This window comes from Vanellus vanellus (assembly GCF_965231255.1).
Source record: "Vanellus vanellus genome assembly, chromosome: 3".
NCBI classification, from domain to species: domain Eukaryota; kingdom Metazoa; phylum Chordata; class Aves; order Charadriiformes; family Charadriidae; genus Vanellus; species Vanellus vanellus.
In genome coordinates this window covers 129,315,900-129,342,015 of record NC_138907.1, presented here as the reverse complement: position 1 = coordinate 129,342,015, position 26,116 = coordinate 129,315,900, and the positions used below count along the sequence as shown (strand labels likewise).

Here is a 26,116-nt window from a genome sequence, read left to right as displayed (position 1 = left end):
AGCCCCATCAGGAGCATGCTTTTGATCTTCCAAACAGATCCGAATCAGGTAAGAATCAGAAGAAAAACCACAGAAGAAAAAGCATAGGAGAAAAAAAAAAAATCTTATCTTCACCAATAACTTCCCACTTCAAGATGTGTAAGTGTTATCACAGAATCATCAAATCATAGAATGGTTTGGGTGGGAAGGGATCTTTAAAGATCACCCAGTCCCACCCCCCTGCCCTGGGCAGGGCCACCTCCCCCCAGCCCAGGTTGCTCCCAGCCCCGTCCAACCCGGCCTTGAACACCCCCAGGGATGGGGCAGCCACAGCTCCTCGGGGCACCCTGCCCCAGGGGCTCACCGCCTGCACAGACAAGAATTTCTTCCTAATACCTAGCCTGAATCTGCCCTCTTTCAGTGTAAAACCGTTCCCCCTCGCCCTATGGCTCCCCTCCCTGATCAAGAGTCCCTCCCCAACCTTCAAACAATACCACATCACAAACAATTTGAATGCTATTATCTGACACCATTCTGTAACACATCGACCAGTTCCAGCAGTTACTCTGAACATTACAAACTTGAGCCATTTCAGAAAGTTGTGTTAACCCTCTGCCACACAGACCTGTGTATCTCCTATGCTGACCAAAGGAGATGACAAACGATGTGGGGATGATAAATGATACTGGTGTAAAGTCCAGTATTGATCATTTTTATTTGGAAGCAGCCAACAAGTCAAGTCTCGAAAATCCCATTAATCATAAACCAAAATGCCTTTTAAACAGCTCACATTTCAACAGCATTAATGGCTATGTCCTATAATCCATACAGTTCTAAGGTGCAGTATGGAACAACCCACTGCACATGGGCAATGGCATGGGTGCACATGGCTCCTGTGCCTCCTGTATTCTCACAGGAGTGTATAAAAGCAGGATCTGCTGCAGCCTTTCATACTTTTCTCAAAAGCCAGAGCCTAGATGAGTAGAGGCCTGAGAAACAGGGATAACTGTGACTTATAGAATCCAGACTTCTAGAAGATACTTAAAAACAAAAACCCAAACCCACATCCTCCTGAAGAAGGCAAGCGATTGCTATACTGGAGGGTCTTGCTTAAAGGTGATAACTTATTCCCTCCTACATTCTGAATTCAGCAACCAACTTGCAAATACCTCATTTGAATTACCTTTGTGTATGCACCCGCTGACTCACAGTTGCAAATTTAAGAAAGGATTCTTGTCCTTTAGATATTTCATTACCAAATACAATGCCAAAGCATCTGCACACATGCCAAAGCATCTCCTTGTTCTTAGAAGCCTATGTACTATGTCTTGAAAATGACATACAAGGATTTTTTCTCTTCATCACTGATGTAGAACATGAGAGGAGAAGACTCCGATAAGATCAGCACGGAGGCTGAGCCCTTTCCCAATCCAAGGCTCCCCACGGCAGCTTACCTGCGCGGCTCTAGGCTCGCCGACACCTGAGGAGCGTTCTGCCTGATAGTATGGTACAACAAACTTGAGAGCATTATTTCACACTATTGTCTTCAGAAAACTTAGTCTTGGATACATTTCGGGAAAGTACTTGGCCAGGTAATATAAGCTGGAGTATTCAGATCCCAGGCTACAACAAAATAGCTCATTTAGCATTTTCTATGCAATATTCTTTCAAAACTCTCAATTAGGGTGGATACTTCTGTCTTTCAAACCAAGGAATCACTCCCACACATCGTGAGTCCTCACAAAATGCTCTGTCTATATAAAATATATGTATATAAAGGTATATAAAATGTACAGGGGTGTGTATATACACACACAAAAGGTCATTTAACAGCTACGTGCAAAACCAAAAAGTCATCCATTTTCTGTTCTTGTCTTCCTGTGTCACATTACCACAAAAGCTTCACTAAGGTCATTCTCCTCAACTACCCGAAGATAAAATGGGATGTGTTTCCAAGACAATGTCTGTAGGTCAGGACCCCGGCAGAGCTGAGGCTGGAAGGGACTGCTGGAGATCCTCTAGTCCAGCCTCCTGCTCGAGCCGGGTCAGCTACAGCAATCTGCCCACAACTGCGTTCACTCAAGTTTTGAGTACCTGTAAGGATAGAGACTCCATCCCTTGGCAACCTCTTCCGGTGCTCAACCACCCTCACAGTAAAAATGTTTTTTCCTAACATTCAGATGGAATTTGCTGTGTTTCAGTTTGTGCCCATTGCCTTGTATCCTGCCACTGGGCTGAGAAAAGCCCGGCTCCATCCTCGCTATACCCTTCCAGAAGATAAACTCTATATGCATTATGCAGTTCCGAGAAATCAGACTAGCTCATACAGGGTTCTTGCCTGTCAGAGCTCCACAAGTACTACAAACCCAACAAACACGTCCCTGGGTAGCACGTCCAGTGGGCATGAATGCCAAGGTCTAGGCTTGTCTCACACGAGCAACTATCTAAACACTTCAGCGAATTTGTATGTTGACTGACAACAAATGGTCCCTGAAAGCATCAGTCTGACACATCGCACATCTGTTCTGTGTATGAAGCTCACCTAGAAAGGAAAATATCTATGTGTTCACTTTACAGTGAAATATTCCACCAGGTGAAGCTTGAAGACCGTAGATTTCTCACACAGATATGCTAACGAGCCTTACAGAGAGGGGAGTGTGGAACGTCTATGCACCAGCACTTCCACTGACCACGGACAGCAAGAACCACGGCTGCAAAAAGAGAGACCCTGCACAAAGATAACCAGAATAATTCTGAGTATTTTTAACAATCTAGCCAAAGCTAACAACTAGCAAGTCAGCTTCTGTACTACATGATCACAAGACGACTACAACCCTTTGAAGTGATGAGACAAATGTAATACTCCGGTGCAGCAGCCAACGCGTTCCTACGGGAGAAGCACTACTGTCATCTTACAAGGTTCTAATGAGATTTCACCCAGGAAATCACACAATTCCGTCACCTTTGCTCAAATAAAACTGGACAGAGGCAGAGAAGAACAGGGGATGAGGTGCACAGCAGGGGAGCTGCAGGAGTGAGCTTGTGCCGTACGTTGAGCAAGCTAGAAAGGGATGTGACTATAAACTCGGACACAAAGGCAGCTGGGAAGGTGGGGAGAAATACTCCCCAAGACAGGTCTCAGATGAGAGGATGCAAATATAAATTAGCCAGAAATGAAACTGCTCCTGAAATAAGACGCTCACAGACACAGTAAGACTGTTACTCTGGAATTCCTCCAACAAAATAGCATGAATATACTATTACACTATTTGTTTTAAGACAGACCTTCATCAGCCTGTAGTTGGAGTTCTAGGACACGCTTGCCTAGTCTAGGAGTTTCATTCGGACCCATGTTCCCGTAGGAAAGTAAAATAACATGACGACATGCAAGCACACAAGCTTTTTACCTCTAACTGCACAAATCTTTTTTAAAGGTTATGTCTCATTCCTTTAAATCATATTATCTCTGGACAGGCATTTGATTTCTAGTAACAATTACAGCCTCTCTTTCAGGGAATGGTCCTGTACAAAAAAACAACCCCCAAACACCACAAATTGTTTCTCTTCTGAGTCATACTAGCGTTGTGGTGCAATTTTTTTTTTTTTAAGGTAAAAGGTGATCTGTTTGTTGTCACAAACGTTAGATATTGTCATATATGAGAAATGTGAACTTTCCTTAAAACAGGAGCTTCACAAAACCCTGAAATGAACAACCTTTTAGGCGGCTGTGACCCACTTCTCACATTCTGCTCCTGACCAGCACCCAGGATGCTTCTCACTAGATGCAATGGTCTTGTGGGAACAAGATGTAAATGATCTGGTAAAGCTTACCAAAGCGAAGCTCGCAGTAAAGAATAAATGACATTATGTCTTCAGATTTCTTACTTACTCATTTCCATGAACAGCTGTCTCTTCTCTGCCATTGTCCTCCTCCTCTTCCCACTCTCCTCAATCATTCTGAAGACAAAAATGGCAAACACCGTTTGTGCTAGAATTTCTGTTACAAGAGCAACTTACTGTGAACAACATTATTTTATCCCTCAGTTGAAACAGTTTGATTATATTTGGTAAATGAAAAGACCAGTGGAAAGACAGACACCTCCATAACTATCGTAATTCCATAGCAGAGAGATATGTTTTGGACTTGTTAATACCTTTTAAAGCAGCGCACAGTACAAGAAACATCAATCCAAACATTTTAGCTGCTAATGTAAAATTTGCGAACCTCAGAGCTGCATACATATATATAGCAATGTTGTGTAAAGCATTCCTTTCTGCTCAAAGAGATTTTGTTAGGAAAATACAAAGCAAGCGAGACCTCTCCATGAGCAGTTGAGCCCTACAGAACCACACATCAGTGGTCAAAAGGAGAAGGCATTTACATTCCTTTCCCTGGCTGACAAATAAACCCCACTCCTCTTCCCTGCCCGGGGTCCCGGTGTCGCCGTGGGGTTTGGGCGTGAGCTCAAAATAAAACTTGTGGTGCTCTAAATAAAACTTGTAAGAATTCGTTTAACTTTGAGACCTGATGCCTGAGTTCAAATCAGATTTGTCAGGGAAGTAAAGATCTTAAATATAACTAAGGTGGGGAAAAAAAAAGTATAGTTTGGTCACCTGGACCCTTCTTAGGAAAGTAGATTAAAGAAATGACAGTAACATAGTGGAACTTATAACAAGGCAAGGAAGATGGGGACAATTTAGTACCTCTGACCACTTACTTCCCTGTGTAATCCTAAAAGACAGGCGCTAAATTTCAGTCAACTCCAGAAAAAAAAAAGGCAACTAAATTCAGTATCAGTGTAAAATTTCACTTAAAATTACTACATTATATTATTCTGTTAGCAGACTGACCAACTAATCAAATATGTTTCTTAAATATCTAAAAAAGGCAAAAATACCAAACTATTATTCTACAATTACAGCAGAATCTAACTCTTAAGGAAGTTAGTCAGCTCACCCTCATGCAACATGGCAGGACAGACTTCATTAGGCTTAAATGTCAACCAGGGAAAAGAGAGTCGTGTCTTGGCACTTAATATACGCTCTCTGATTAACAGCTTCCCTCAGCAGTTGTCCACTGCCTGTTAGTCATTCTCCAGTAAAGATCTCACAACATGTATTCATCTCGGAAGCTACCAAAGCCTTTTTCCTTACCTGTTCATAAAAAGAAAATAAGCATACGATGGTACAAAGTAATCTGCAAATATATTTTATTTCCTTATTTTTTCCTACTTTAGAGAATTATGGACTCAGAACCAATGTGCTTCTGTATTTATTTTTTTTTTTAAAGGAAAAAACCTCAACAGCATTTTTGCAGACAGGTAAAAGTTTGGGGCTTTTTCAGCTTTCTAAAATAAATTCATTTTATTAAGTTAAATGAATATATGCAGAGTGCCTGAGGCAGGTGTTCAAAGAGCCAGGCACTGGAAACTGCCTGTGCGATTCATTTTGGTCACAAGTTCCAGCTATCTTCATACACTGCCCCAAGCTTGAGAGCTTTTGGAACTAACTACTATTTATTTCCTCACCACATAAAACATGAATGTCATCTTGAAGAATGCCAGTTACTGTACCAGTAATTAGCTTTATTTCAAGTGCTAGCACCTTGCTAAATTCCACAACAGATGGACTGCAAGGAGTAGATCAGTTGTTTGATCTTTTGTTTTTAGTGGAGACTATTTTCTCAAGGCACAAGGGACAATACCACTTGATTCTTCTGCAACACCAAAAAACCAACCACAATAATAGCAGATCTCCTGGTCCTTGGGCTTTGGGTGCACGTGTCGCTCACTCCCCTTTCCCCACCTCCTGCTTCCAAGGCAATCTCTTTTTTCTGCAAAGCTGAGCCAGTGCCCAGGGAACTTGTCTCACATGGGAGCCACACGGTAGAGCGATACTGGAGATACCGGAACCAATGTTCCTCCCAGGCGTTACCTACCGGAGCCCGTGGGTTCTGGCTAAACCCAGCAGAGAGGCCTCCTACCGTGCTTTCACAGAAGGCAGGCAGATGTGCTACCAACCAGCAAGACCAGCACACGGCGAGGCCAGAGGCTGGCGCTCAGGGCACCGACAGGGCGAGGAAAGGACTACGGGCAGGGCTGAAGCAGGGTATGAGGCTGACGCTGGATACTAAGGGCTCCAATTAATTGTGCTGCTGTTGGGTAACGCATACATGTAAGGCCATGATGTTACCATGACATCAATCTCTTTCCCTACAGATGCTTTATTGCTTTGCAGGTGTCAGGATCTGAATTTTTTTAGAGGTCATTCAAGCTGCACAGACAACAGTCATTGAACACTATCATACATAATTCACAGCTAAATAGGTTGGATTGACCAAGATACACACTTTTAAAATTTTAAAGGAGCTAGGCATTACGCTTCGTGCTCTCTGCAAAGCAACCCAGTGAATTATCTGTTCAGCAATGCCCTTGAAATGAGATCTGAGTAAGTAAACTGGTCTCTCCATGATTACGAAGTGCTGCAGGGACACATCAGCAAAGCCCGATTAACCCATAGCTCAGGAATTATCTTGTGCAGATTTTCCAGGTGTGATCTCAGGAAAATCATGTCCTAAGGAATGTTGCCTCAGGACCACCTACAATTTTTTTGCCTTTCCTGAAGGGAGCAAAAGATTTGAAGTTTTCATTAGGAGAACAACTCAGTCATGTACCTGCTCACCAAAACCCACCAAACATCCCCCTTTAGATTCACAAGCTCTCCATGCCAATTCTTCCCTCCTAGTACCTGTGAGGGGGCAAACGGGTAGGAAATGATCTTCCTGGGCCAGAGTTACACATTCAAAATACAAACAGAGTGGGAAGAGAAGACACAAACTGGCAGATATTTGGAAAAGTTGTGGAAATTACATTACTCATATGAGATCTATGAGAATAATTGACAAGCCCATTTTTAAAGCCTGAACAATCAGACACAGAAGGATCCCTTACTGATGCAGGTGGGAAGAAGAAAGATGGAAAGTCTATATTCACCTTGGCATTTTAAACCTATCTCAAGTCCAAATCAGGAATGAACTAAAACCAGAATAACTGCAATTATGCTAAGGATGCAAATTCCAGTGCTTAACATCAGAAAACAAGGAAGGTAAAGTGCAGTTTGTTCTGTATTGTTTTTTTGGTTTGGTTGTTTTTGTTTGTTTGAAGGGGGTGGGGGTATTTGGTTTGGGGTTTTGCTAGGGATTTTTTGGGTGGGTTTTTTTCTTTGGCTGGTTGTGTGTTGTTATTTATATTTTCTTTATGATTTGTGGCACAATGCACGAGCAAAGTGCTATGAAACATGCATAGATTGAAATAACAAGGCACACAAAAATTCTCAAGATGGCTGCTCACCTTATAACAGGCGTATGTGGAGAAAAAATGCTTAAATATATTTAATGTACCAAGAGGGGAGAATGTGAATGCACTGGGGATCCTCCAGTACCACACTACACGTTTAAACGGGTACTTATGAGGTGTTTTTTCATTCAGTTTTGTCCTTTGCATTTCATGATGAGTTGCTGCTAAACACTTGGTATCCTCTTCATCATTCTTCCAAACCCCGACAGATCGGCAGTGCTTGGGATGAGTGCCATACAGAGACCAAAGCCTGTCACAGGGATCAGTATTGCGTTTCCGTGCTCTCTCTTTAGCATATGCTCCCATTTTAGTATGTGCTAACTATATAGCATATGCTATATGACCACTCTGTGCCAAGGAAGTCCCAAGTCCATGCCTACTGTAACCAGGCACTGTACTGCTACAAAAAGGACAGCAGCAACACACATCTAAAACTGTCAATACTTTACACTGTCAACAGAAGAAAGTTCTTATACATTCACAAAATGTCAGCTTGGGACCTGAAGATTTCCCTAACAGTAAGCCCGATCAAGTTTGTGGACTTGAGTCATAAAAAGAACTCAGATAAAATGCTAAAGAGGGATTCAGAAGAAGAAACGTGCTTAGTCATGCTTAAAAGCCTAAACTATTTTATTGCGAAGTTCTACTAAAAAAATGACAGCAGGCTACTGGGCCAGATCCAGCTTGCCAACATAGTAGTGCATCACCAGGAGTCCAAAGGAGATGTGCAGGGAAGAGCACAAGAATGGGGCAAGCCTACAGTAAAACTTCCCAAGAACTTCCTTTCAAGTTCCAAAAGTTTGCAATGCCAAAACTTCCTGAGCCAAAGTGATTCTCCACAGTTAGTAGCCAACAACCACTTCCCCCCCCCCCCAAGCCTGTGCGTCTGTCCCTTTACCGCCCGTAAACTTTTGATGTTCACACACTCTGCAGCGAGAATTCCCCAGCATGAAGCCCACAGCTCAACAAATCACCTCCCTGGATTTTTCTCCACCTGCCTCCTCCTATCGGCTTCACAAGCCTCCTAGTTCTTGTACTGAGAGATATGGAATAATCAATCTGCCCTCTCCATGACATTCATGATTTTATAGATCTCCATCGTATCTCCTCCCGAGCTGCCTCTCTCCCATACTCACCCCTTGTACCGAATGCCCTTCGTGCTCCCGCGACTCCAAATCAACACAGGCACGCGGAGACAGCTGAGCAGCCAAGGAAAGGGCAAACCAAGCTGGGTGGGTAAAGCAATTAATGTGCAGCCCAGGATGGGAACCCACAGCAGACTGACCAAGGAGGGGGAAGTGAAGATGATGAGGGCTCACGGCTTTGCACATGGATGACTGGCATGGCCACGGGCAGCAGCGCACCACACACAGGACATTATGTGACTTGGACAAACTGAAAGATGAGAGGTAAGGATCAAAATTGCTACAGACAGCAGAAAAAATAGCTTTTCCAAAATAAAGTAACTGTGAATTAAGTTTTCTTCTACCCATGAAATATAATAATAAAAAGCATTTCATTTTCCTGTAGCTTGTGGTACCTGTGGCTACGTGCTACCTGCAGGTGCAAATGCCTACAAACATTAGAACTTGCAGATGAAAAACCCATGCTGGAATCAATACGGACTCAGAAGATGAAATTAGGAGAGAGTTTTAATAGCAAACTACCCTGAGTATTCATCAGACTTTTATAAAAACAGCAGTAAACACTGTATCTTAGTGCATGTATTCGAATGGGAATTGCCAAGACTGAAAGGGAAACGTTAATCCTAACTTCAGTGTTTCTGTAAGTACCATCTTAAACTGCAAGCACAAATACCAAAAATGCCAGACAGCTTTCTGTGGGTTTGGCCATAGCACGAGACGCCCGACCTCCATCCCATCTGAGACTCCTAATGCCAGACAGTACAACTGTGCTCTACAGACCAGGCATCGTGACTTCTTATTTCTTCTCTTACCCTTCCTGCCATACACCCGTCGAGTGCTTCAAAGGTAAAGCTCATCTAAAGAGTCTATGCGTTAAGGTACCAAGACTAGGGATTAGCAGTGTTAAATTAAGGAATCTGCTTTTTTCCTTCCCCCACTCTAAATCACCACTAAACCTTGGAATAATTACACAGAAAAGCGAGGTTCCCCAAGAGGTCCTTGCAGGAAAAAAAAAAAAAAAAAATTAAAAATCTCACGTGTCAGCAGAGATGCTTCAGCTTCTTGAAAGCCAAGCACTGAGATCCAGACAATACTTCTCACTATTTGTATAAAGCTAGAAATCAAAGCCCTCTGAATTTCACAGAAAACTCTAAAAATATTTCTAATTAGGTTCAGAGATGTTATGCTTTAATTATTCAGAAAAGGCTGGAATTTGCTTTAAAGGTTAGGGTTGAAACTGCAGCACTGAGTCCTGTTGTGTCCATGCTCCTTCTGCAGGATTGAGAAACCTGCAGAATTCCCTTGTGCGCGTGTGGAACGTGCAGGGGTGTGGCTTTCCTTTGTTTATTTTAAACAGAAACATAAGAATGACCATACTGTGTCAGACCAAAAGTATGGTTCCTCATCATCTTTTTGCTTCTTTTAGACTCATTACTGGCTGGTTCCATTTTATGCTTCCTCCTGCCTCCACCCATTTCTCTATCAGACAAGAGACAAACATAACCTCTTGTCTAGACAGAAGAATCTGGAGACGGGCTGTTTCTTGCACAGAAATCACTCAGGATTTCTCTCTACTGCCTTCTACCATCCCTTTTCTTGTTCCATCATCTACTTTCAGAGATCACAGAATCACAGAATGGTTAGAGTTGGAAGGGACCTTAAAGATCATCTAGTCCACCCCCCTGCCCTGGGCAGGGCCACCTCCCCCCAGCCCAGGTTGCTCCCAGCCCCGTCCAACCCGGCCTTGAACACCTCCAGGGATGGGGCAGCCACAGCTTCTCGGGGCACCCTGCGCCAGGGGCTCACCGCCCTCAGAGTGAAAAATTTCTTCCCAATATCTCATCTAAATCTCCCCTCTTCCAGTTTGAAGCCATTCCCCCTCGTCCTATCACTACATGCCCCTCTAAATAAAGTCCCTCCTCAGCTCTCCTGTAGGTGCCCTTTAGATGGAGAAACAGAACAGAGCATTCAATGTGTAGGCACACCACTGCTTTATACAGCAGCAATAACAATATTCTTGTCTTCTTTTTTTATGTTTTAAGACTCTGAATATTCTATTAGTTTGTTTGGTTTTTTTTTTTTTTTTTTACCATGAGCATTGGTCTGAAGCTTTCACAGAACTATATTAAATCACGAGGATACTGTTCCTGAGGCACAGTTCAGACCTGCGAGTAGACAGATAAACCTAGGACTGCCTGTTTACCTTCTCCCCTCTCTCACCCCTTTAACTTTACATGCTTCTACACTGGACAAAAAAAAAAAAAAAAAAGATTAAATTGCTAACAGAGTCCTTCTAACATTTTTAAGAATCGGCTTGCATTTTTAATACTATTTCCTTCAGCAGACATCCCATTGTTCATCCTCTGGTCACTCACCAGTTGTGATTATTCACTGCTGTTTATGACACTGACAGAGTTGACTTGGGGACAGCCAGACTACAAGGAACTGATCTCTGACTCTTGAGGGTAGGAAGGCTCTACAGAGGGACCTGGCCAGGCTGGATCGATAGGCTGAGGCCAATGGCGTGAGGTTCAACAAGGCCAAGTATGAGGTCCTGCCCTTGGATCACACCAACCCATGGGTGCTACAGGCTTGGGGCAGAGTGGATGGAAACTGCCCGGCGGAAAAGGACCTGGGGGTGTTGGTCAACAGTGGCTGAACATGAGCCAGCAGTGTGCCCAGGTGGCCAAGGCAGCCAACAGCACCCTGGCCTGTGCCAGGAAGAGTGTGGCCAGCAGGACTGGAGCAGTGATGGTCCCCCTGTGCTCAGCTCTGGTGAGGCCCCACCTCAAGTGCTGTGTTCAGTTTTGGGCCCCTCACGACAAGAAGGATATTGAGATGCTCAAGCGTGTCCAGAGATGGGCAATGGAGCTGGTGAGGGGTCTGGTGAGGGGCCGCTGAGGGACCTGGGGTTGCTCAGCCTGGAGAAGAGGAGGCTGAGGGGAGACCTTCTCGCTCTCTACAGCGCCCTGAAAGGAGGGGGGAAGCGGTCTCTGCTCCCCAGGAACAGGCAATGGGACAAGAGGGAACGGCCTCAAGTTGTGCCAGGGGAGGTTTAGGATGGATATTAGGAGAAACGTCCTCATGGAAAGGGTTGTCAAGCACTGGCACAGGCTGCCCAGGGACGTGGTGGAGTTGCCATCCCTGGAGGTGTTTAAGAGACATGTAGATGTAGTGCTGAGGGACATGGTTTGGTGGTGGACTTAGCAGTGCTGGGTCAACAGTTGGACTCGATGTTCTTAAAGGTTTCTTCCAAGCATAATGATTTATCTATATTTGTCTCCTGCCCAAAAATGTAACCTTGCTCTTAGAGTAGGATATGTTGTTCTTACCTCTACCCTACCCTGAGGAATTCTTAGCAGTAAGATAATGTGTTAGTCTGTTTCTATTTTCCTTTCCCTTTCCCCACCTCAGTGTTTTCCAAATTAGAAATCTATATTGCACAATATAAAACAAACCTATTTTCTCTCTTGCTAAAGAGACACAGATGTCATGGTCAACTACTACACACACAACTGAATCGAAAGATAAATCTGAGGTCTACAGATTGCTTCAAGTACTAAGTAAGACTAGCAGATTTTCAAAACGTATAGAATTGGTACACATGTAAATAACTGAAAAATAACATCGGAATTTATTTAGCTTTAATAACACTCAAGTCAACCAAAGGCTCAAACTTCCAGTACTTAAAGAAATATGCCTGGACACAAACCTTCTGTACTGCCACCAATCTTTATCAGAGGGGAAAAATCTAAAATCTGATAAAGATGTGAATTTCACACATAGAGGTGTTTCATGACAAACATCCTGTTTTGCTATTCTAGTAAAAGTAGTATCTTCAAATAACTTACTCTGCTTCCAGTCACAGTGATGTGACAGTGACTCTACAAGGTCTGTCCTGGATGATTTCCACAGGTATTTCTTCCTCAAAAAGCTTTTTGTAACCTTTAGCAATCTGGAGAGGATGCCTGCATTACGACAGCTCCTGGTTCACTTATGAATAAGGACCAAGAGCAGGTCCAACCTACTGCATTTTCCTTTAAAGGCTGTTAAAGCCAGCTGCAGTTGAATTTGCATGCCAGAGCCAATCTCTTCTGGCTGGACGTCTCCCAAAGTTTCAAGAATTCTGATAAGCATGGACAGCTGGAAGCAAACATTAGTTCCACAGGTTTTGGTCTTCCCATCAGGTCTTGCTCTGGCAGCACGGGCTAAATTTACACTCACCACCCAAGGTGGAGGTACAGAGAACTTACAAGAGAGCACACAAGTGTGACTCAGTGAAATACCGAATTTCCTCCCCACGGTGACAGAACAGTGCTTGAATTTAAAGTAAGAACGGTGCTGGTCCAACAGAGTACAGCTCTGCTTTATGTCAAGAGGCAGCACCTTTGCTGAAGGAAGACAATCTGCGAGCAGTAAGATGAATCCAGTACCGGCCAAGAGTTGATCTTGTATGTGCCAGAGAAGTCAGTTTGGGCACTAATACTGATTGCAGCTGAGAAGTCTTAACAGTCAAGTGTGCCCAGGCTGAAATCAGAGCTGGAGGTTTCCAAGTTGCAGTTACTACCGCAGACAGTACCTGCTCCCCCACAGACTGCCTTTGCTGAGTTCACCTCAGAGATATGAAAAGTACCAACAACCTGCTCCAATTTCAACTAGTTCCGTTGTAACATGTGCTTTACTTTAAGTATTCAGATTAGAGGCTGAGGCTGTTAAAAACTACTGAGACATTATAATCATAGAATGGTTTAGGTTGGAAAGGACCTTGAAGATCATCTCGTTCCACCCCCCTGCCATAGGCAGGGACACCTCCCACCAGCCCAGGTTGCCCACGGCCACGTCCAGCCTGGCCTTGAACACCTCCAGGGATGGGGCAACAACCTCTCTGGGAAACCTGTGCCAGTGCCTCACCACCCTCACAGGGAAAAACTTCTTCCTAATGTTCAATCTGAACCTGCCCTCTTCCAGTTTAAAGCCATTCCCCCTCCTCCTATCGCTACATGCCCCAGTAAAAAGTCCCTCCCCAGCTCTCCTGTAGGCCCCTTTAGGGACTGGAAGGCCGCAAGAAGGTCTCCCCAGAGCCTTCTCTTCTCCAGGCTGAACAGCCCCAACTCTCTCAGCCTCTCCTCATAGGAGAGGTGCTCCAGCCCTCAGATCATCCTCGTGGCTCTCCTCTGGACACGCTCCAGCAGGTCCATGTCCTTCTTCTGTTGGGGCCTCCCGAGCTGGATGCAGTACTCCAGGTGGGGTCTCACGAGAGTGGAGTAGAGGGGCAGAATCACCACCCTTGACCTGCTGGCCACACTTCTTTTGATGCAGTCCAGAACATGGTTATGTATGTATATATACGTATAATAATATAGTATGTATATAATAATGTGTTTTTACTTATGCATAAGTGTGTGTCTATATCTGTATGCCTATACACATCTATAAAAAAAGGACTTTTTTTACTGCAAGGAGAAGACTAACCTCAAGTCCCATTGGAGATTTTAGTTCAAGATGCCTATTATTTAAATTCATAATTTTGAGAATCGGCAAGGAATTATCTGCACTACAGTAAAATACTCACTAAAGAAACATAGTTTAATTATTACTGAATAATATTAGAAAAAAAATCATTAAATGCTAAGTTATTTGTATATACTTGTTGCAAAGTAATGTTCACCATTCACCTTAAAGCATGAAAATTGTGCAAGATATAGCACCTTACAAAACTACTGGAGTATGTTTGAGGCAAACCTTCAAGAAGTTTACTATTTCCCTTTATACATTCACCTTCTCCCTCTTTCAATAGCTACAATAACACTGTTCAATTGGTTCATGAGTAACCTCTATGACAGCGTTAATATAAAAGCTAATTTATAAATCCCAAACCAGTAAGTTTGGAGAGTTCTACAGTCAGTCATCATCTAAAATACATTCAATAGCACCATAAATTCAAACATTTCTCGGGTTGTTTTTTTTTTTTTTTTTTCCTTTTCACAGTTCTCCCTTTTCCTTACCTTTAAAAACTCTCTCCCACACCCACACCACATGCATGCATTATGTAAGTACACCTGGCTGGATAAAAACCAACAATATAAATAAAAAGTAAAACCTAATGACTGTTTTCCCCTCGACTTGCTCTAACAGGTTCAACCCCTGATGACTCTGGAGCACGTGTTTCTGTGGCTCGTGATCACACTTATAGCTTAAGCACAAAACCAAACGCGAGCAAGCCACTCCGGGGGTTGTTAGGCCAATACTACAGGACCTATCTTAAAAGGTTTCGCTCTTCTTGGAGCTCATCAGCTGTAGGTAACGGCCTAAATAAGCAGCTTTTCCTCTTCAAACTGAAGGGAGGGAGACAGACTATGTAATTAACCTCAGCTAACACAGCAGCCTTTATATTCCTGCACTAACTGTAGCCACCATCTCAGAAGTCACGCTTCTTCCCTAACTACTATTATAATGATTTCCTACTATGTTAGAGACTAGGGACTTACACTTCATCATATATGCAATTTCAGGTGCTTCCTCACTGCCTTGAGTACTCTAATTTAGTCACTAAATCAGTTAATTAGGTAGAGCATGTTCTTGGGGTTGGTTTTTTTTTTGCTTTAAAGTCAATTTTGTTTTATTTTGTATTTCCACCTTTAAGATATACTCCAAAGGAAATTCTTATCTTTATGATTTGATAACCATTTCCAGCCAAATAGAACACAGAAATACAAGTTGATTTATGAATTTTTAAATTTGAGTTTGTTCAGATTCTTGATGTTGCATTTTACTAGCAGAAATAATATTTGGTATCACTGATAAGACAACTGCAGTTGCTGTGTGAGGGCAAAATTGTGCTTATACATATCTATGTTCAGAAATGAATTGTAATTAAAGAAATCAGAATACCAGTTTGGGGCCTAAATTAATCTTAACGTACTTGATACACAGTGAGGGAAGTTTAGTAACTTTCTGCCAATTTTCTAAATAGAAAGAACACTTCTTCCCAGGTGGTTTAAAGAAAAGCTCTTACCCCTTGTCAGTTCATTCACTTTTAAAAATTTGAATGAACTGTCATTGAGATGAAAATATTGAATAAAAATTGAGGGCATATCTGTATGTGCAGAAAAAGGTATTGCTGTCGCATCTGGTTTAGCACTTCAGTCATTTGTTTTGGGCTTCTAAACTTGTATGGCTTCAACTGTCTTTGATTTAAATAATTTTAAATAATTCTAAATTGTCATAAATGTTTTGTTAATTTTAAAGTATAAAAATAAAATTTATTTATGATATAAAGGCATTTACATTTATTCTCTTAGACGGATTTCAGTAAAAAGATGTTGAAGTATTTTTACGTTTTCTATACTAAGAGTTTGAATGAAAACCCCAGACTGATTTCATTCCCTCATCTCCCTCTCTGTCTATCCAAAATACCCAATGCTGTCTTACTCAGTCTTTTGCTCTTCATCCTCTCTTGGTTCATATTCCCATCGCCCTTTTATCAGCAAACATTAATGTACGTAATTGATTATAAGTATTCCTTCATTCCCCCATGCCTCTTGCTAGGAAAGTGATCAAGAAGTTATTTCAGGGGGACATTTCTAACATACTTACACCAAAACCCAGGAAGACAAAAATATAAGCCTTTTATACTTATGCAAGTAGACTGGCAACACCTTTGAAAGTGCATTTTAACCATTTCTGATAATAGTCCTAGTTTAATTTCAAATTTCAATCTCTGTTCCCATCACTGTATGGGATAAGTAATCGAAGCATAAGCAATTATGCACAAAAGTATTTAACATATTTTAAAATGTTAGTTCTGTATCTATGGCAACAGCAGTAACAGAGCATCTTTGAGAAATAATATGCATCTTCTAGTAGGATAGTTTCCTAAAAACTTAAAGGTCTGGATCACTCACAGATTTTTAAGATAAAGCTTTCTTACAAGTATTGGTCTCAAATGCTTGTGTAAGGTCTTTACAAGTCAAAGTTACTGACTTCGGTCTAGAAGGGCATAAGTGCAAAAATCCACTAGGCTAAGACCAAGAGAATGGATTAGAACTTTGCAGTGAAATTCTGTACAAGTCAATGGTTCCTTTTTTTTATTTCTAATAAATACAGTGGATCAAAAGCTACTCTTAAAGAAGATTTTGAAAAAACATGCACATATTATACTTTACTGAAAATGAATGGGCAATCAAGTAGCCTAGGAAATAAACTTTAGTACTAAGAACTAAACATTTCCCTACTCCATGCTGTACCACTTCTCTTTAAACTGTAAGATTTTTTCAAGGCATAAAATGCCATCTGTTTTGTTTGTACAGGACATTGCATGCAGCAACACACCCTCAGCCAGGCCTTACTGCTGTAATTTACCACTGTGGAAAACAGCCATAGCATCGGTCTAAGCCCCAGTATGAGACCAGCAATCTTATCTTCCCAAATAGTAAGAAATTGATAAAGATTTTACTAGGTACGAGTTAAACAAAGATGGAACAAGTAACAATATTTAATCATCAGTTTCTTTCAAACCTCCAAAAGCTTTTAACACTAGTTTAAAAAGAAGCTCCAGATTACCTCAAGACAAAAATAGAAATTCAAATCCAGGTAGAGTTCCAAACCATCCAAATTAATGTAACACAAGCAGCTTTCACTTCACGTATGGAACTATTTGTTCAATGCCCGGAACAGAAAGAAATCCCTGCCCTAAAGAATTTACAGGTCAGGTGCCAGACAATAGAGGGTTGATGAGACTGACAGTAGGCACCATACGTTAGTAGCCTACTTCTTGCGAAGTTCAAATCACAAAAAGAAAGCAAGCTTTAAAAGAACACTGCAAGGTATTATTTTAGGTACATAGCAATATATATTGATTTTTAGTAATCAGGGAATTGTTGAGCATGGGGAACAGGAAAACTGTAAGCTATTAAGGACAACACTGCATGTTTAAACACATTGCACAGTCAGATCTGTTTTCCAGCAAACTCAAGAGAGGATACATAGAAGTCAGGACACAGAGTGCCTAGAATACAAAAATGCTTTTCTTGAATAACTGGAGAGCCATCACAAACTCTGGTTTTTCTTTACTGCCCAAAAGCCTGAAGAACAGAAATGGGTTTTCACAAACTGCCCTGTTGATTTTGAGGCCAAAGTTAAAAGTAATGTCTATACTTAAGAATTACCATGAGCCTGCAAACAGGAACAAATTTAGCAGTTAAAATTGTTTTCTTAAAATAAAGCAGTGTTAATGTTAGATAACCGAAATGAAATATTCCACCATGATTTTAAAGCAGTAAGAAGTTGGAAATATCCTAATTAATAGCTTACCTCTCCCTCTCAGGAAGGGAAGACTCATCTTCTTTATAACACTGGAGGGGATTTCTGCGCAATCTGTGCTTCCCAGCTTTTCCAACGTGAATCTTACAAAACCCTTTCTAGCCATTTTAATCTGCACGTTCCCAGAACTGCTTACTAGAGCACAAGAGAGAATTCTAAAATTGCCTCTTCAGCAAAAAGAAGTCTTTATTAGGAAAGGTTTTGAGTAACATTTTTGCCCTTTTCTCTATTAACCTAGATTAACAGATCAAGCACAGAGTAGGAATGCACCGCCAGCAGGGTAACACACATACATGAACACTGACAGAATGTAAATTAACCCTGATTACGGGCTGGCGGATGACAGTACAGAGCATAAATTCTACTCTCCTCCCAAGCCATCCACAGCAGTAGACAATAATACCATTTTCAGCACCCGCCATCACCTCTAGTTCGCTACCATCTGCTACCATCTTCACCAATCAATATTAATCCACACAAGACCTTCCCTTCCCACCTCACTTCAGATGTAATCACCTTAGATTAAAAGTTTCAGCACATCAGAAAAAGTTCACACAAACTGCTCCTTTGGCACACCTGTAGAGACGGCAAATTCCAGTCAAAGGGGTAATGACAAACACCTGGAAACACAAACAGCTTTCACTATCACAACTGAATTAGGGAAGAAGAGCTTACCCAAGCTTAAATGTTTACATAAACATTATTTTATCTCCTACATTAATTTAAAATGTAAAACACTCTCACCAACTTCACAAGTCTACAAAGCTATTGTTTTTTTGAAAAGTGTTAAAAGTTATTAGAAAGGTGAAAGAGTATAGAATAAGGAATTTACATTAATCTAAACTTAAAAGTGTATCTGCCATTTGCCCCAGTCAATGGGAAAATGAACACGGTAATAGTCCCAGGTACAAGAAAACCTTAGTTTTGTCTGAGCTGCCAGAAACATACAATATAACTCCTCCAAAAATTTGGCTGTACCCAAAAACCACCAGTGCCTCCCTACCGCCTCAGTATTTCCTTTGATGTGATCATTCTATTAAAAAATAAATAGAAGAGTAACTCACAATAATTAAAAGATAAGATCCCATAAGCACTGCAAAAAAAGGTAATATAAATAAACAAACTCAAAGAATACTGTTGTGCTTTTTACAGGGCATTCCACCCGTCCCCAGAGCGCCTCTCTCCCTGGCTGTAACTCCTCCATGCCCACCCAGCTGGGCTGCTCCGCTCGCAATCCAAGTTAAGCCTCTCAAGGCTTGCTCACAGTGCAAGGTATTTAAAAAAAAAAAAAAACAAACCATATTTTGGTTGCATCCACTAGGTAACCAGGGCAGGAAACACTTTAATGTGTGTACTTCATAGTACACCTACTTCCAAATCATTTGCTGTCTGCTCTGCTATACAACCTGTAGGATCCACTACCCAGTCAACTGTTCTTAATGTTTACTATTGCCTTAAGTTTCTTCTCAAAGTCTATTCAGCTGTTATAAATACCTGACCTACAAGCTTTAACACAGAACACATTATAGTACAACTGGGAACTTCACCCCTCCCCTGTCTCCCATCTAACTTCTCTTTGCAGACTATATTCAAAAACTCCCTTTTAGAATATTCAGACCTTAACATACAGCTCTACATGGTCTTCTATGGCTGTTCCCACGTATGTGTCTGTAACACACATGCAGAAGCCTCTCAGCTTCTTTTCTAATCATCTATGATCCAACAACATTCCAAATATCTTACTAACTGTGGGCACAAATTAAGGTTTTTCTTTAAGAAAAAACAAAATAAGCCCATTGTAAAACTTTAATTGATCATGCTTGCCATTGTCTTCTGTAAAACTAAGAAGTTTTATCCTTTAGCTTGGTCACTTTTCCTGTTTTAAAGGAAATTTAAATTAGGGACTAGTTTTGCTTTATGGCAAAACACCCTCCTCATTTCTCAACCTCTTAAATGAAGTAAAAAGCTGCATGAGAAAGCAGGAAGACTGATAAAGACTAAAAAATATCTCACACTTGTAGTCAGTAACTACTCACAGTAGAGTTGTTATGATTTTAAGTGTTTTGTAACTATAGTACACACTTTATACATCCGATCTTTTTAAAATGTAGACATGAATTTGTACCTGCTGTCATAATTCCATTCATTTTCAAAGAGATATAATGTGCAATTTTATTTGGTCAGTTGTAAGATCTCCTACTACTTCTTCCAGATTTAGGTTGCCTAAAAATCTTCATTGGTGTAAGTATTCTTATAAATCTGTATTACTTAAGCACAGCTGTGAAGTTAAAATACTTTCATTCCTTCTAGTAGCCCTTGAAAGCCCACAGGAACAGAAAAGACCCGTGAAACTACTTAAGTTTAGCCACAGTTTATCAGTGGAAACCTGTTTAAGCACTAAACCAAACATACACAATACAATTATGATTTATTCCCCCAGGTAATCAAGAAAAAAAAATTTACTGAATTCAAATATTATGAATTCAAATCCTTATCACCAGATAACATGACTCTATAATGACAAAGTTAAAAAAGTAGCAGTGATAGATAATGGTAAGAGAATCAGGCTGTGCTGTGAGTGGAATGCTGGGAGCCAACCCTTCACGCCTGCAGGGAAATTGTCTTGTTTCTATCAGGTGGTGTATTCTGTCACTGCAAGGGCAGTCTCAACACTACAGACCACCAAGCCTGTGCTAAGAGAATTATTTCCCTTTCCTTTTAAAAGAAGGTCTAGGAAATTATTTGCAAAAAGTGCCTTATCTGAATACATCATTTAGGTCCTATAAAAGCTTGTAAGGGACCAGCAACGCGAAGCCAGACCCTCTGAAGTACGCAAACAGAGTATGTGCTGTGCACTTTGGTTAATGTGCCAAAAAATCCCCAAGTCATTGCTTAAAACTTCAAGACTTGATTTTCTCCCTCTTCAAAAACTGACAGCTTGCACAACATACCATAGATAACATGTGACCATAGCTACAAATAAGTTGTCACTCCTCATGCCACCCTGTGGTACTGAGTGTGTAATATAATTAAACTGATGGAAAAATTAAACTGATGCAAAAGCCCTTGTTCTTGCATTAAGGCTTCTTCCTAAGTTTCCTATACCATTCATCACTTAACTTCTTAAAACTTATATTATTATTGAAACGCCTAAGTTCTGTGATAAACCAACAACCTGAATGAATTAGCTGCACCACAGACAACATATAAAGGAATTTACTGTTCTAAATAATCTACAGCCTAAGACAAGAAGCAGTCTGCTGCAAAAATAAAAAACAGAGAGCCTGAGACAACACTGGCATGGCTTCTGTATCCATCACTAGAGAAACTTTAATGAACAATGAAGGGGGTGTCACAAGGCACAGAGGTCTACTGGATGTACCCTCTTAAATGTGAGATCATGTAATAAGTTGGCAACAAATTCCGGCATCCCAAACATCAGAGTGGGGAACTCCCTTCTTGGTATTGAACCTCAGCTGCAGATTGGGGGTACATCAACAAACAGCTACAAAACAAGGACAAGAATCCTAGGTATAATAATGATAAGCAGCAGAAACCCAAAGAGGATTTAAATAGGACAATACGGTCAAGGCAATGACCTAAGCAGCTATCCCTGGCGTAGCATCCTGGACAGATGAAAGCCCAGCAAGAATTTAAGGTTCAAAGGAATGATGTTGCTGGAAACGTGACATGAGCTGACTAGTCTGGAAAAGAACTTCAGAAAAGACTGCAGCATAGGCCATGAACAGCCTTCGCAAAATGTACATGTTCTGGTGAGAGAGGTTACTGCTCAATCTGCCCTATGCTGTCTACAGTGATTAATTCTCCTCTTACCTAAAAAGGATGTCTTCAGGTCAGTGGCATGTTTGCCCTTTTATCTGAATTACCCATTAATCCAAAAGAAGAGGAAACACAAAAAGCAAGTGTCTTAAACCAATGCTTTTGGGCTACCTCCTTTCCTTTGGGTGTACTTTATGACATCATCTAGCCGTACAGGATCACGTGTACCAGGTAAACAGGCAGGGGGAGGGGGGCAGGCAGACAACCCCGATTCTTCAGTCCGGCATTCCCCAACTTTTAAAACCTGAAACTGAGCCTCCTGACTTTTTCAACCACTGGTTCAGGCACGTGGAGTGTTTTGTCACTAGGCAGCCACACCAGACAGAGCATCAGACTATATTGTCAGTTTTTTGAACCAGAGTAAGAAAAGAAAACTGAAAGTACGAAGCATTTTTAAAGGGTAGTCATGCACAACTATTGACTAAACTCTAACTTTAGTAACTCAGATTCTACTAGACATGGATTTTGAAGCAGCACAGAAACAACTTTCAAAGTATCCTTGTGCTATCCAGCCCATTGTCGGTGGCTCACCTGTCCCCTCTGAAAGAAGGAAGTACTACACTGGTGCTCTGCATACCACTAAGGGTCTCCGCAATAACATCCATCGGCTTCACCTTCCCCAGCTAAGGGATCTGTTGCACAAGAATGTAATTGTGTGAGGGCATTTTTTTAAGTACAAGATTGCATCTCACATAGGAGTATTTTTACATGCCCAATACCTCGCATAAAGTGCACTACTTCATACCGGAAGTTTGTCATAAATGGAAAATTTCAATACAAGTTATATGAGTGTGAACAAACAGGTAATTGAAATCCGTTACATAACACAAGTTTTTAAGTTCAACACCACAGGTAGTCACAACGGATCGCGTTACCTGAATTACACTGAGAAGTCTCTCAGGGCAGCTTCCACTTTCCTGGACTCAGTTCCTTCTTCAAACATTTAAAGACAATCTAAAAAGATGGGAGAAAAAAATCCCAAACATTGGGTGTTCTTTTTTTCCCCAACAAAAATGTGGTTTTCCACAGAAAAATAACACCTCCCCCCCTCTTTCGCAGTTACAACTATGATTATGCTACTTTTGCCCTGATTGTGTCTCCTGTTAATCACAAAGAAACGAAGCCCGCATCTGCCTGCTACGAGATGAAACAGTAAGACACAGCCAAAACCCCCCGGGCGCCGGGACTGTTCCCGCTGCCGGCCAACGGGCTCCCCAAAGCCAGCAGCCACGGGGCAGGCGAACCTGCGAGCCTCTCTCCAAGGTATCTGCGGCCCCTTCAGGAGCACCCGAGGCGGCAGCGCAGCCCTCCGCCCTGCCGGCCCCCCCGCGGGGCGCTCCCACCGCCGCACCAGGCCCGGAGCCCGCCAAACCCCGCAGCTCCCGGGGCCGAAGCGAGGGGCTCCGGCTTGGCGCTGCCGCCAGAAGACCCTGCAGGCGGGACGGGCGCTCCCCGAGCCTGCCCACCCGCCGCTCCCCGCACCCCACCCGGCGCAGGGGCACCCTCCTCCCCACAAGGCCCCGCACCCTCCCACCCCGCCGGCGGTAGCGGTGCTCGCAGCGGGCCCGCCTCGGCTCCGCCAGCGCCGGCCCCCGTCCTGCCGAGCACGCACCTCTCCCGGCGGCGGCGGTCGGAGGGTGTCCCGGGGCTGTCCGGGCGGCGGGAGGCTCCGTCCCGGCGGGCTCCGGCCGCGGCACCGCCGGCTCCGCGGACACGGGCGGCCAAACGCCTCAGCCTCCCCGCTCCAACGGTCCCCGGCCGCCTCACGGCGCCCAGCCAATCCCAGCACGCCTCCGCAGGGGCGCGCGCACTCTCGCCAATCTGAGCCCCGCCCCTCGCCCGCTGTCAGCCAATCGACTGCCCAGGCCGCCAGCCCCGTCCCTCCCGCTCCGCGCGGCGCCCGCCTGGTCGCCAATCACGAGACATACGCTGCCCTGGCGGCGGACGTGCGCGCGATCGCCCGGCGCGCGACCCCGCTTTGCCTCAGCCAATCGGCGGCTGAGGCCGTGCGCCGCCCGCGCGCGCTCTCCTCGCGCCGAGAGGGGCCCCTGGAGCGCTCGTGCTCTCCAGCCAATCAGCGGACAGCGCCGCCGCGCGCGCTCCCGTTTCAGGGCTCGGGGTAGCGCGCAGGCGCAAGTGGGCGCCGCTGAGGAGACGGCCCGTCCCCGGTCCCGTCCCCGGTCCCGTCCCCGGGATGCACTGACAGGATCGGGCCGCGGCCGGGGCCGCCTGTGGTGCCTCTAGAGCTGTGTGGAGTGGGGAGGCGGCTTCTTAAAGCCATTTAAACGTCTGGAGGTAACTGTGGAAACCCCGTTCTGAGCCTGAGGGCGACCTGTCAGTGGGAGGCCCGGCGCGGGTGGGCTCTGGTAGAGTGCTCCGTGGTGTTGCTGTGACTCCGAAAAGCAGTGTGGTGTGCGTATATATATATATATATATCATACGTATATCTCAAAGCCCCACAGAGCCAGTCGGTCTGGTGCCGCCCAGCACGTGCTCCTGTGTGCTGAGTTGATGCCTGATTTTGTGCCTGGGAGCATTGGTGGGTTTCAGGATTGGGTTGGGGCTCTGCATCAGAGAAGGCCCAGGGCCGGGGAGGGAGGTCAGGGTGCGGGATGGAACCTGCCAGCCCCCTCGGCAGCCATCACCAAAGCACTCTGTGGGATCCTCCACTGAAGGTCTGGCGCTGGTGGAGTGCCTTAGGTCTGTCGGTATGCTTTGCTGCAATTATACCTTCGGCCCTCGTGGGCTGGGAGGGCAGCTTTGGCTTGTGAGGAACTGTGCACTTCAAGGATGTGTCACTTCTGCACCAGGGGAATCTTCTAAAAGCACGCTGCTGTGTCTCACAGCTTCCCCCACCAGAGGAATAGCAAGTTTTTCAAATGACAATCTCCCCTGCTCCATTCTTTGACCATCTGTGTCAGGCTGGATAACGCTATTGCATAGCAATCAGCTATATTACAGCTTGGCTTGCTGGCAGCCAATCATAGTACAAACAGTCACAGCAATGACTAGTACGTGAGTGTTTTCTGAGGAAGATTGGACAGGACGGGCATCTGTTCCCGGCTGTGTGTGCAGCCTCCCTCTGCTCAGTCTCCCTGTGTGAAAATGCCATGGTTCCTTCTGCAAAATGTTTTCTGTGCCTGTGGGAAAGGAACAGGATTCTTACACAGTGTGTGGAGAGGAGGGACTACTAACATTTTGCATGTGTGGGAGGGAGATCCTTTTGTCTTGAAGGAACAGGAAAATAGGAGAGAAAAGCACTGCTTAGACATTCTAGCTAGTGCTGCGTTAATGTTTATTCTGAGCTATATATGTGCAAATGATAGTATGTGGGGGGTTTTTTCCTCAAGTCCTGGAGTCAGGCGCACTAGCAGTAGTGGAACCAGATTCGGCAGACATGGTGTGGAGGGCTGTTTCTGCTGGCTGCATCTGTGCTAGTACATTAAGTAGCAGCAGGATGTAGGCATTGGCAGTGGAATTTGATGGTACTGTTTAACTGTTGAAACAGTTAAGCAACCAATGTATTTTAGTGTGCATATATAAGCTCCAGCCCAATTACTGTTCTCCCAGACATCCTCCAGACAATTCTGGGCATCTTGCATGAGACAAGGGCCGTTCCTGATAGGCAGTTTCAATAGAATCACCGTTTTGTGCAGTCTGACAGGTTTTAGTCGTGTGGCCGCAGCCCATTCTGTACCACACGGTCTCATGCCTGCGAATAGCCCTCTGGCAGGTTGCACACACTGGTCAAAACACAGTTGCCAAATTCACTCGATATGAAGTGGCTTACCTGAGGCTTTTTGCAGGGTGTGCAGCACAGCGTTTGTAACCTCTCCTTCTATGACAATGCCTTAATTATCTTTGAGGCTTTTCACTGCACTGACGCCAGTAAGTCTGTGTCTTTCTTGTACTGGGGATCCCCAAGCTGAACACACTACACCAGCTGTGATCTCACTAGTGCTGAGAAAGCAGAGGGATCGCCTCCCTCAATCTGCTGCTGACGCTCTGCTTAGTGCAGCCTGGGATGTTGTTGACCTCCTTTGCCCTAAGGGCAGGCTTCTGGTCACCAGGACCCCAGGTCCTTTTCTGGTAAGTTCCAGCCAGTTGTCCACCAGCCTGTACTGGTGCATGGGGTTGTTCCTCCCCAGTGCAGGACTTGGCATTTCCCTTTGAACTTGATAAGGTTCTTCTGTGCCCATTTTTCCAGCCTGTCAAGGCGCCTTTAAATGGTGGCACAATCATCTGGAGTATCAACCGCTCCTCCCAGTTTTGTATCTTCTGCAGACTTGCTGAGGTTGTACACTGTCCCATCATCTAGATCATTAATGAAGATGTTAAATGTCTGGACCCAGCACCAAGCCTCGGGGAACACTGCTAGCGACTGGCCTCCAGCTGGACTTGGTGCCACTGATCATAACTCTCTGAGCCGGGCAGTTCAGCCTGTGTTCAGTTCACCTCGCTGTCCCCTTATCTAAT

General features: G+C 43.7%; 1 protein-coding gene across 1 annotated transcript in view; it reads right to left on the bottom strand.

The window, feature by feature from the left end:
• The window catches only part of DTNB (dystrobrevin beta), a 216,009-nt gene extending 192,620 nt beyond the window's left edge, over positions 1–23,389 (bottom strand). The window contains 3 exon segments of the mRNA XM_082481519.1: positions 3,869–3,936; positions 22,516–22,594; positions 23,253–23,389. Coding sequence (XP_082337645.1) covers positions 3,869–3,935 — 67 coding nt within the window. The 5' untranslated portion in view covers position 3,936; positions 22,516–22,594; positions 23,253–23,389.
• Between the last annotated feature and the right edge of the window lie 2,727 nt (positions 23,390–26,116).